The 13,183-nt window shown below is 32.8% G+C and overlaps 1 protein-coding gene across 1 annotated transcript; it reads left to right on the top strand.

Moving 5' to 3' along the window:
* The first annotated feature begins 2,430 nt into the window (after nucleotides 1–2,430).
* On the top strand, nucleotides 2,431–3,790 carry LOC131599880 (uncharacterized). Its single transcript, XM_058872122.1, has one exon. The coding sequence runs from the start codon at nucleotides 2,648–2,650 to the stop codon at nucleotides 3,311–3,313; it is 666 nt and encodes a 221-aa protein (XP_058728105.1). The 5' UTR covers nucleotides 2,431–2,647; the 3' UTR covers nucleotides 3,314–3,790.
* Nucleotides 3,791–13,183: the final 9,393 nt, after the last annotated feature.

The raw sequence follows: 13,183 nt of genomic DNA, 5'->3' as shown, positions 1-13,183 counted from the left end.
TTCTTATATGTTTCCTATTTTATTTAAAAAATAACTACCACCCCTATATATCAATTTATTTATTACAAACATCGTATGATTATAAATATATTATAATTGTTAATAATTTATCATAACAAAGCCATATATTGAATATATATATATATATATATATATATATGGGGACGACTCAAGTGAGAACACTTGGTTATTATGAGAAATGAGAACAGTGAATCACGACCATTAAATTTTGATTTTTTTATTTTAATGGACTAGATTGATTTCTCTTTCTATGATCCTTAATATTTATTTTAAATCAACCTAGAAAGAGAAACCAATCCAGTTCATTAAAATTAACAAATCAAAATTTAATGGTCGTGATTCATTGTTCTCATTTCTCACAATAACTAAGTGTTCTCACTTGAGTCGTCCCATATATATATATATATATATATATATATATATATATATATATATAGAGAGAGAGAGAGAGAGAGAGAGAGAGAGAGAGCATATCATATGAGAATGACATATTTATATGAGAATGTGAGAATGAATCTAAACCATTGAATTTTAAAATAAATGGTGGAGATTATGAGTGAATCTTTTTTTTCTCTCTCCTGTATCTTGAAATAAATGAAGTAGGAGAGAGAAAAAAAATCCACCCATAATCTTGACCATTTGTTTTAAAATCCAATGGTTCAGATTCATTCTCACATTCTCATATAAATATGTCATTCTCATATGATATGCCCTCATATATATATATATATATATATATATATATATATATATATATATATATATATATATATATATATATATATATATATATACATATATATATATATATATATATATATATATATATATATATATATATGAGGGCATATCATATGAGAATGACATATATATATATATATATATATATATGAGGGCATATCATATGAGAATGACATATTTATATGAGAATGTGAGAATGAATCTGAACCATTGGATTTTAAAATAAATGGTGGAGATTATGAGTGAATCTTTTTTTCTTTCTCCTACATTTTGAAATAAATGATGTAGGAGAGAGAAAAAAAATTCACCTATAATCTCCATCATTTATTTTAAAATCCAATGGTTCAGATTCATTCTCACTTTCTCATATAAATATGTCATTCTCATATGATATGCCATATATATATATATATATATATATATATATATATATATATATATATATATATATATATATATATATATATATTATTGTTATATGCATGGTTTTGAATTACCAAATCCATATATGATAACTTTGTAATCTATAGAAAATACAGTGTTATAAAATAACTTTGTAATCTATTGCTTATATCCCATAACTTTTTTTTTTCAATAATTAAAAGGTCTTTTTTATTTATTTAACAATTATTATTATTCTTATATGTATTGTTTTTAATGACCAAATTCATACACGTTAAACTTATAATTTTAAACAATATATATGTATATATATTTTATTGCTGTATCTTATTTAACATACTACATGTTTAAATTTATTACAGATATTCATCCAATTAATATGTGTATTGTTTAAATATATACGGAATAACTTCATAAGACATATCTTATCCACGTAATATTAAACCCAAACGGCCCCGTGCGATAGCACGGGTATCCCGCTAGTGTAATTTAAAAGTTTAGTCTCTTAAATATATTTTAAAACTTTTTTCTCTCACATCTTAAATATATTTATGCTTAAATATATATTTTAAAAGTTTGACCAATTAAAGAATTAAAAGAATAGCATTAATTTATTTCAAACTAATTGTTAAAAGCACTAATTTATTTTAAATAATAAAGAGATAAAAATGCATTTAAAGCTATTTTTTTGTGAAAAAAAGAAATGCACTGACAGTGTAAAATATTTTTATACTGTCAATCAATGAGAGATATATATCAGAATAAATCTAATTTTTAATTTTAAAAATTGAAATTACATTGCAAATTAAAATATTTCGATTGGTTGTGTGTAAAACTGTTTTACACTGACAATTTTTTTTTAAAACTTATTTGATGTTTGAGAAATTAAACTCGAGGAGCGTGCTCATTCTGACATAAAAAAATAGGTGAATTCTTATCTATCCAACTCAAAAAGTTGTGTAAAGTTACCTTCTTTGTAAAATACTTTGAAAACAATAAATATTTATAATATTTTAATAAATAATTAAATATTTTAAATGAGATGAAATCATGTGATTGGTGGGAGGTACACTAAGTTTGTTCCTTAACAAATAAACGTAGTAGTAGTAGTAATAGACGCTCCGTTACCTAAAGGTTCTTAACAATACAAATATCTTAACAATACAAATATCATAAAGAAAATCACACACATACACACTCACACTCCAGTAAAAATAAAAATAAAAACCCGTTCCTCCATCTTTTACTTCCATTTTGTCTTTGTCCACTTCTTTTCATTTCACACCCAATCAATCAATTACCCTTTTCTTTAATATTCAACCTTCCAATGCGTGCTAATCCCAATTAATATACTTTATTAATTCAACCCGCATTTCCATTCGCCTAACTCACTTCCCTTTCACCTAAAAACCCGTTTCGTTTCTTGTTCCCTTTTAAATGCCCTCTCACTTCGATAACCTCTCCGCTTGAGAGAGAGAGAGAGATGAGTCAGCTCGGTTTGTTATTGCAGGAGACTCGGGCTGAGTCAAGAACGATTCTCGGTTTGTTAAACGAACAAATGGACGGTGTTGATGGAGTTCCTCGGAGGAGACGTAGCTTCAAGGAACGGTTTGGATTCATCGGGATAGGTTGCTGTGGAGCCACACGTGGATTCCGTTCTTCTTCTTCTTCATCATCATCTCAATTACCTCAGCAACAAATTTCTGATACGGATCCGGTTCAGGATCCGAGCGTCTGCGTTGGCCCGAATCCAACTGCTTCCAGTTCGAGTACAGGTTCGAGTTCGTCTAATATGAATCTTGCGGCGGCGTTAGCGGCGGAGCGACAACTCCGAAGACCGCCGGTGGAAACAAACATCGTCGGAGGGGGTAGGACTTCGGGGACACCGTGGAGAGTGTCGTTGATGAGGCTTTTAGAGGAGACGGAAAATGGTGACACGGTGGCTGAAAAAGCTGTGAGTGAGGTGAAAGTAGGTGGTGTGGCGGGGAATGATTCGGTGTGTTGCGTGTGCATGGGAAGGAATAAAGGCGCGGCGTTTATTCCGTGTGGACACACTTTTTGCAGAGTCTGCTCTAGGGAGCTGTGGCTGAACAGAGGCTCCTGCCCACTTTGTAACCGTTCGATTATTGAGATTCTTGATATTTTCTAGAAAGTTCTTCAATGAGGTGATGAGGATCTTTGTCTTTTCAACGATCTCAGTCTTTTTCACGTGTAATATGAATTTCGTTTGCAAGATTTTTTTACGGATTGTATATACTGTCTATGATGATTGATTATGAACATCCATTAGACAAAAAAAGTTGGCTCCACTATTTAGTTTTGAATTATTTTACTTTTTATTTGTGGATTTATTTGAATACTAAATTAACTTGTGTTTAATCATACACTAATTTTATAATGGAGTGCAGCTAATGATGCTTTTTTTCTTTGTTGTTTTCTTCAACACTAATCCCATCACGAAGTTGACTTGATCCAATTGTTTTTCTATTCCTAGAAAATCAAAACAATCATTAGTAGAAGAATAACTAAATATGTAATTCATATCATTGGTTATTTTGTGAATAGACAAAAAATTAAAACTGAGTTGGGGAATTATTTATTCCGATATGAAGATTCTTTAATTGTGTTCACTGTTCAATCAACAATATGAAAAAGAACAAAAATTCATTCTTAGATGTCCTTCGTGTGTTGTAGAAAGGTTGATAGATTTCACAGTATTTTGGATTTTTATCCCTAACTGTCATGATATTTTTGAAAAATCTTTGCATAAACTTTCCTATGTAAACTCAAAATTGATATTAAGCAAAAGCAAACATAAGGAGAATAGTTTAGCAAAATTATACCAAGCATTTTTGCATGAGAAATTCCTCAATGTGAAAGAAAAAATCACATGATTTTGTTTTATAAAATGTCTTCATTGCAACAAAAAAAAAATAGAACTACAAATTATCTTGATACAAAACAACTAACTATCTATCAACTCTCATCAAACTATGATGTAAATAAAATTCTCTTTCTCTCTTAAAAGACTAAAACTCTATTTTTCATTATCACTATTAGATTATTATTTTTAGAGTGGTTGTTAGAATGCCTCATATTTATAGAAAAATGATATGATTTAGAAATTTCAAAAAGGACAATGGATAGTCGGTCAATAATAGATCTCATCTTTATTTTTCACCAGTTTGAATGTTTAGTTTCATTACAAGGTTCAAAACTTAAATAATTTTTGTGAATATTCTGTCAAAATTGAATGAAAATATGTGAGATGAGAGGCAGGTTGAGTACTTGTATGTTTGAAAGAATTTTTCCGAATCACTTGAATTGAAGAAGGGAACGGAAGTGTTGATCAACAAAAATAAGAAAGGTGACGTTCATTGGTAATAGTAAGCATTTTAATTCTAATGAGATGTTCAGTGTGCAGACAAGTTACTTGAGAACAAGCAACATAGTAAATTTGGGGTTGTGATGACGGTCGGTCATTACGCAATATTTACAAGCAATATCAAATGAAATCAGTGGAATAATGAATAAAAGTCATGCCGAAGTTTGAAGAAGTGAGTAAAAATCTATAAAGAGGAAGAAATGCGGACTTAGTGAAAATATTGAAGAAAAAGAAAGAAAATAAAAGCATCCAGCCTCTGGATTTCACGCGGCCGCGATGTTGACATTGTGGGCGCGATGATGTCATATCGCGGACGAAATGCTTATCAGTAATTGCTATAAATAGGTCTTTTTGACTATTTTTTGAGAGGTTCCAAATTTGAAAGAGAAAGTGACGACTTTGAGTTCTACAACAAGGATTTTGAAGATTTTGGAAGCCATTGAAGACATTGAATTTCATATTTTCTTCATCTAAACTCATGGTAATTGTTACATGCACTATGAGTAGCTAGATTCCTTAGAATAGGTCTTTTTGAGACAAACCTATTTGTATCTTGTTGGATCATATGGGTATTTGATTTTGATTGAATTCTTTTATGTTTTTATTATTATTTAATTGTTCTTGATTTTAGTGTTTTTTATGTATTGATGAATTAATCGATATCAGATGGGTAAGGATTATTGATTGTAAGTCTATCGATATGATTTTGGGTAATAGTTCAACTTAGTAATTAACTAGGAATAGATAATTATAAGTTATGGATTTCGAATAAGCGAACGTAGAACACCTAATTTAACTCTTGATTGGTCTAAGGAATTAGGAAACTATAGTGTAGATTAGTGAGTTGTACACCAAGAAATTGGGTGCATTGGTCTTGTTAATTTGCTGTAAGACTTTAATATATTAGAAATCAGGGCCGGCCCTGTGGGTGTGCGACAAGTGGCACCGCACAGGGCCACAAATATTTAGGGGCCTCATAATTTAAAATATAATATTATATATATTGAATAAATGGTATTTCACACCACTACCAAAAGTGTTGAGTGGCCAAGCGGTTGTTGTTGAGAGTATAGGATGCATAACTAGAGGAAGGATCCGCCTTGGTTTGATTCTCGCTTATCATTATTTTAACAAGGGTCATGCTAACATGTGCCCTAAGGGCACATGTTAAGGATACTATAATTAGAAAAAGTTAAATATAATTAAATGCAATAAAGTCATATTTAAAGTTTCGATACATTGAATGCACAAATTCCAAGAAAAAATTTCTATAAATATCTCATTAACTTGTGCCCTTAGGGCAAATTAATTCTTTTACTTCGGTAACAAAGAAAGTGGCAAGTTAATTCTCTTACTTCTGTAACAAAGAAAGAAAGGGCACACTTCGAGATAATTAAAGTATAGTTTATTTTAACTCTTAAATTATTTTATTATTATGTTATAATTTATTTAGAATTTAAAGTATTACTAAGTTAAATTTATTTTAGATAAAGTTTTATAAGAAAGATTACTTTTGAGGTATATTTAAAATATTTAATGATAAAATTTTGGATAATTAGATGTAAAAAATATGTTTTAATTATAAAATGTAATTGAAAATAACGTCTAGTATTTTAAAAATTCTAATAATTTTTTAAAAAATATTATTATTTTTAAATATATAACAAACAATGTCTTAGTTAAACTTCACATATGATTTTTTGTCTATTTTTAATAGAGGTTATGACAACAAATATTTGTTATTTTTCGTCCATACACATTTAATTTTAGTTTAGTTTTTTTAATTAATTTTTTGAATAATAATTTTTTAACAAATAATATTATTAAATATTTTATGATTCAATTGTTATGATTTTTTTATGATAAAATATAATGTAATGTTGGATATGGCTTAATCTATTATTTTTTAAAATATAAATTATTCATTTTTTTAATATATTAAAAATTAAAGATATATATTATTATCTATATGAAAAAATATATTTTTAAAATTCGAACAGGGCCTCTAAAATGTTCGGGCTGGCCCTGTTAGAAATTGAGTTAATGCACAACTCATCAACAATTATAAGTAGGAGGTGGAAAGAAAGATCTAATCGCCTTTAACTATTGAATTGTATTCAAACTATTTTCTCGTTTTATTCTCGAACCGAATCAATCTTAAAACTCCCCTTTTATTTACTTTAATTCGCACCATTGTTACCTTGCTTAAATTTGCAATCCATGTGGAGACGAATTATTTTATTACTTCGACAATACTAGTACACTTGCTAGTATTGTCATCAAGTTTTTGACGCCATTGTTGGGGTTGTTGATAATTTTAACAAGGCAATATCATGCGATGTTTTTTTTTAATTATTTTTTCATTTTAATTCGCAATTTGTTTTGTTTTGTTTAATTTTTGCATTCTAATTTTATTTTAATTTTTATGCTCTTATTTTGTTTGGTTTGGTGTGGAGCTACTAAGGTATTGTTTTGTTGATTTATGCGAGGTACAAATTCGACGCTGATACCAATTGATCTCGAGCTTACACAAAAAAAAACCAATTGATCTCGAAATTGAAAGAACTACACACACAATTCATAGAGCAAAACGAGAAGCATTGCAAAGTACTGAAGAAGTAAAAGAAGAAAAAATATAGATGGTTGTTCCACCACGACAAACGTGGGGGGACTATTGCAGGAGAACTGATGTTGGACAAATATCTTTAGGATTTCAACCGGAAAATCATGTCATTTTTTATATTAAAAATTATGTACTTTCAGTTTGAAAGAGAACCCGTTCAACGAGGAAGCAATCAAAGATCCTTGGGAGCATCTCGCTAAATTCTATGAGACATGCTTGATGTGTTAATCAAGTGATGACATCAGTGACGATCAAGTAAAATTAAGTTTGTTTGGTTTTTCTTTGTTAGGTCGTGCTAAGAATTGACTGCAATGCATCCCAAATGGTACTAATCATACTTGGAAAGAATTTGAAGATAGATTTCTAGAAAGGTATTACTCAAATTCTCAATTTACAGAAAGAAAAACCACAATTCCCAACTTCGATTAGGAAGAGTAAGAATCATTATCTAATGTATGGAAAAGGTTCAAGTTGTTACTTCGTAAGTGTCCGAATCATAATATGATTGCTATGAAACAAATGTCGCTCTTCATCAATGGACTTGGAGTACAAATGAGAATGATTCTCGACGCCTCATTTGAAGGTACGTTAAGAGCCAAGACAAATGAAGAGTTAAAAACACTAATAGATAATATGTGTCTGTTAGCTGGAGATTTCGACGGGAGAATATGTTTCTCGAAGAATTAGAGTTCGAAGAAAAAATGGCTTTCAATGGCCATTCCCGAGAATAAATGGCTTTCAATGGCCATTTCCGAGAATGTTATTTATGGTGAAGATGCCTAAAATCGAAGCTGAATCGAGATAGGTTGTCTTCAGGACTTAAACGTTTTTTGAAATACGAGGGTACTGAAGCTTGCAGTATTTCGTTGCATTCTCACTAAAGAACACATTGCCACGTATCGAAAGAGGATTCAGGCGGGAGGATTTGAATTTCGAAATATTTTGTGTAACCCAACGAGGACAGATGGCGCCCTAGGGATTCGAAACGCATGCATGTGAGCAACGTGGCATTTCGTTAGCGTAGGACCGTTAGGGTCGAATTAGTATAAATAAGGGTCTTAGTATCAGGATCCAGGGTCTTCATTTTGTAAAAATCACTCACAAATCACTCAAGTATCAAGTGTTAAGAGAAAGAGTTCGCTGAGAAATGTACGTATGACACCATGTTTTAAATATGTTTGTATTTCTGTTTACAGAATCAAAGTATCTTTAAATTTCCTTTACTTTTTCGCCTAGTCTTTCCTTTAATTCAAGTTTCTTTATTTTCTTCGATAAGTATTTACATTCTTGCACTTTACATCTCTGAAATTTACATTTCTTTTACACTTTCGTCAAAGTTATATTTATGTTCATAACCATTTTAATTTTAGTTGTGTACTTTGTTAGTTTATTTCGCAAGTTATTTATATGTTCATACCATAAACAAGTTTTCGAAGCAAAACAAGAGACCAACAAACATGAACCAAATTATCTCGAAAGACAACTATCTGACTATGTCCTAGGATCAATCTAGTCGATCCTGCGAGTAACCAAAGTATATTTATAGTTTGGAGGACTAGCGGTTGTTTACCGGAAATCACCGTAAACAAATTGGCACACCTGGTGGGACTGTGTCAAACAGTTTGTCATTAATTTGTTGTTTGTTTTTGTTTAGAATATATCAAGACGTTGTATGAACCTTAGGAGCGGTAAATTAACCAACAGTGCACAACCGATTCCTAAACGAAGGTACAACAATAAAATGGTCAATTCGACCAGTGGAAGGGGAAACCAAGATCCCCCACAAGGGTCAAGAACAGTAACAACAAGTACTACACATGTTTCGACTTCTATGCCAGAAGCACAGGAGATACCCACTTCGACAGGGTCTGCGGCCATAAGTAATTCTCAGGCCATTCCCGAAAATACATCAGTGCCAAAAGGGACAATGCCAGTCTCTACACTACGCCAAAATTAAGCTACTAAAGCGCAGCTACTAAAGCGCTTTTACATAAAAGCGCTCTCGTAGGTTTCGCTAAAAACAAAATTAATAAACAAAGGGAAAATGATGAAAAAAGCGCTCTGGTAGGGGGGGGTATGAGAGCGCTTTTGAAAAGCGCTCTGGTAGGGGGTGTATGAGAGCGCTTTTAAAAAGCGCTTTGGTAAGGGGGGGTATGAGAGCGCTTTTCAAAAGCGCTTTGGTAAGGGGGGCTATGAGAGCGCTTTTCTAAGCGCTGCTATAGGGGGGTTTAATGAGAGCGCTTTTTAGTCAAAAGCGCTGGTATAGACCAGGCTATGAGAGCGCTTTTCAGAAGCGCTTTAGTAGCCTTTATTACTAAAAATTAAAACCAAAAACACGCGTTACTGTTTCTCACTTTCTCTCTTTCGTTTTCTGTTCTAGAACCCTTCCGTCCACCACTGTTCTTCATCCACTGCACGCGAACCCTTCCGTCCACCACCATCGGCCACCACCGTCGGCGTCCCTCCGTCGGCTTCTCCTCCGTCACTCGTTTTCTCCACCGCCGGTGAGTTTTAGGCGTCACTTATTTTAATTTTCAGTGAAAATTTTATTTGGTATCAAAGATTGAACTTCTGCCTGCAACTTGTTTGATGAAATGCCTGAAAGAAATGATTTGAGTTGATAATTGTTGAAATGATTTGAGTTGTATAGCTACTGTTTTCAAGGTTGTTTATTTTCATTTTATTATTAGTTACAATTGTGAGAGCCATTTGATTCTTCTTCAACCAAAGTGTTGCTGTGGGAGATAACACTCGGAACTGCGTATTTCTTGGGGCTCAAACGAACTTACAAGCTCGCTCTCAAGATTCAACGGAAACTCGTTAGCCCTAAGTACCCGAAAACCCGTCGATTTCTTCACAGGTTCGTTTCTTCTCGTTTTTCATCAACTTTTCGGTTATGGGTTATGTGATATTGTTGTCGAGATTCTTGATTCTCTTGCGAAATGATTGTTTCGTTGTGATTTTTGCTGAATAGAACTTCTTGAGGTTAAATATTATTAGTTTTAGATTATTAGTTTTTGATTCTCTTGCTGAATAGACAAGTCTGTATACAAATTTATTGTCATATTTCTTCATAGCTAAATACTATACAGCAATGTACCAGCTCCTTTGAATTATTTTGTACTCAAACTTAAAAAACAGACAAACTAACATATGTAATGCCAATTTTGCTTCTGAATTAAGGACTTGTTGATTCATGAATCTTTGAATCTTTGAATTGGTCATCTTAGCAAGATTCATATATTATTCAATTGTATTAAGTATCTAAGGTAGTAGTAATGTATTCTATTATACGATGACTTATGATTGTCTCTTTGTATCTGCAGAATCTGAATCTCTAAAAGAAAATTGCTTAACCTTGATCCCAATATATCACCACTCTTCTTTCTCCTTAGTTCAGGTTTGTGCTCTTAACTATACTTAAGTATACTTAATTTAGGTTGTTATGCTTCAGGTTTTGTTGACTTATTGGAACAATGTTTCGTGAGGTTTTATATAAAAGTATAAGTTTTGAAGTTCTACTGTTATTTTGATTACATGAAAACTTTGGCATACTATTTCGTGAGGTATATTTATATATTTACTTATTTGTGGGATTGAGAATGAAAATGCTATCTTTATTCTAAACCATGATCGTTGTGCACTATGAGCATGTTTGAATGTAATACAAACATTTCAACTCTTCCTCTTGCTATTTTGTAAATTGAAAAAGGTGTCTTAGTTTGGTCTTGGATTTAATGTATGAGTTCATATTGATGTCTCTACTTTATTGCAACTTGGTTTATGGAATTCTACAAGTTTTGAAATGGATTGAACTATATTAAAACATGCTCATATATTAAATTGACTTTAAGAGATAAGAAGGAAATATCTATATTTATTTCTGAAATGAAATGAGATGGGAAACATTCACATTATTCTCTTTCAAATTTTACATTATTCTCTTTCAAATTTTTACTAGTGATTTCATTTTCAACCAGTTTTTTGGTTTGTGGACTTATATTACCTTGAAATAAGGTAATGTCTTCTTTAAGAAATCGGGTATTCTGATTAGGTATTCTATTATGATGATAGCTATTTATTATCTTGACAGAATTCATTAGTACCTGATAGAGAAACCAAGAAGCATTTGTTTAGCTTAATTAAGACATGGATAAGACATGGATGAATTCAAACCGATTGTCGAAACAGTACGAGAAAGGGGTATGGGAATTCGTTGAGTTTGCGGTTAAGCACTCCGAAGACCCGCTTCGAATGCCGTGTCCTTGCTTGGGTTGCTGTTATGGGGGTAAGGTTGACGGGGAACAGTTGGGATCCCATTTACTACGGTTTGGAATTGATAGAAGTTATACATGTTGGACAATGCATGGTGAGAAAAGTAACGGGAATGCTGAGTCGAGGTGTAATAGGAAGTATGCTTCAAACGACGATTGCACAGACACATACGATTGCGATCGAGTCGAAGAGATTGCAGAAGCGCTTGAAGAAGATCTTGCGGATTATCCCAAAATGTTTGAGAGGTTGGTAAGCGATGCAGAGAAACCGTTGTATGATGGTTGTTCAAAATTCACAAGATTGTCTGCGGTGTTAAAGTTGTACAACTTAAAGGCGGACAATGGATGGTCGGATAAAAGTTTCACAGAGTTATTAGCCCTTATGAAAGATATGCTACCAGAGGATAATGTTCTTCCCAATCGAACGTATGAAGCCAAAAAGATGTTGTCCTCTATTGGCATGAGCTATGATAAGATACATGCATGTCCAAACGATTGCGTTTTGTTTCGAAACGAGTATGCAGCGTTGAATGAGTGTCCTAAATGTGGTGCCCCTCGATATAAGAAAAAGTTGTCTCCTGCTAAAGTCTTATGGTATTTTCCTATAATTCCGAGATTTAGACGCATGTATCGTAGTGAGACCGATTCAAGACACTTGACTTGGCATGCATATGAAAGAATTATTGATGGAAAGTTGCGACATCCGGCAGACTCACCACAATGGATGAAAGTTGATACTGATTATCCTGAATTTGGAAAAGAAGCAAGAAACCTTCGGTTGTCATTGTCTAGTGATGGAATGAACCCGCATGGTATTCAAAGTATCTCGCATAGCACATGGCCTGTGATTCTTATGATCTATAACCTACCTCCGTGGCTATGTATGAAGCGTAAGTACATGATGTTATCTATGCTAATTTCTGGGCCTAAACAACCAGGGAATGACATAGACGTATACTTGGCACCGTTAATCGAAGATTTAAAGTTTTTGTGGGACAACGATGTGGAGGTTTACGATGGGTATAGGAAGGAAAGTTTCAACTTGAGGGCGATGTTGTTTGGAACAATTAATGATTTTCCAGCATACGGAAATCTATCCGGGTACAACAATAAAGGTCAAAAGGCGTGTCCCGTTTGTGAAGATGAAACCGATACGACACGATTGGAGCTTTGTCAGAAGAATGTCTTTCTCGGCCATCGTAGATTCTTAAATTCTAATCATCACTACCGTGGGTGGAGAAAAGCATTCAACGGAAAGGCCGAACATGGTACAACCCCGCCTTTTTTGTCAGGTGATCAAATTTTTGAAAAGGTGAAAGATGTGAGCACTCAGTTTGGCAAGCCTTTTGCACATTCACTTGTCAAGGGTGGGTGGAAGAAGAAGTCCATTTTTTTTGAACTTCCATATTGGAAGTCGTTGTACGTAAGACATTTCCTGGATGTTATGCATATTGAAAAAAATGTATTTGACAGCGTCATAGGTACGTTACTCAATATACAAGGAAAGTCTAAGGATGGCCTTAACATAAGGAAGGACATGGTAAACATGGGGATGAGAACTGAATTGGGACCCGTGACGAAAGGAAGACGAACATATCTGCCACCTGCTGTTTCCACCGGCAATACAGAAAGTCTGCATCTTTGGGCGTATAATACCCGACCAGTAGGGTTAGTTTCTCATTCTTTGTTCATCTAATCTCTGTTTCTTTTGTGTATAGCAAAATTTTCATATAACCT

Source organism: Vicia villosa, linkage group LG4 (genome assembly GCF_029867415.1).
Source record: "Vicia villosa cultivar HV-30 ecotype Madison, WI linkage group LG4, Vvil1.0, whole genome shotgun sequence".
Taxonomy (NCBI): domain Eukaryota; kingdom Viridiplantae; phylum Streptophyta; class Magnoliopsida; order Fabales; family Fabaceae; genus Vicia; species Vicia villosa.
This window is presented reverse-complemented; position numbering and strand designations above follow the sequence as displayed.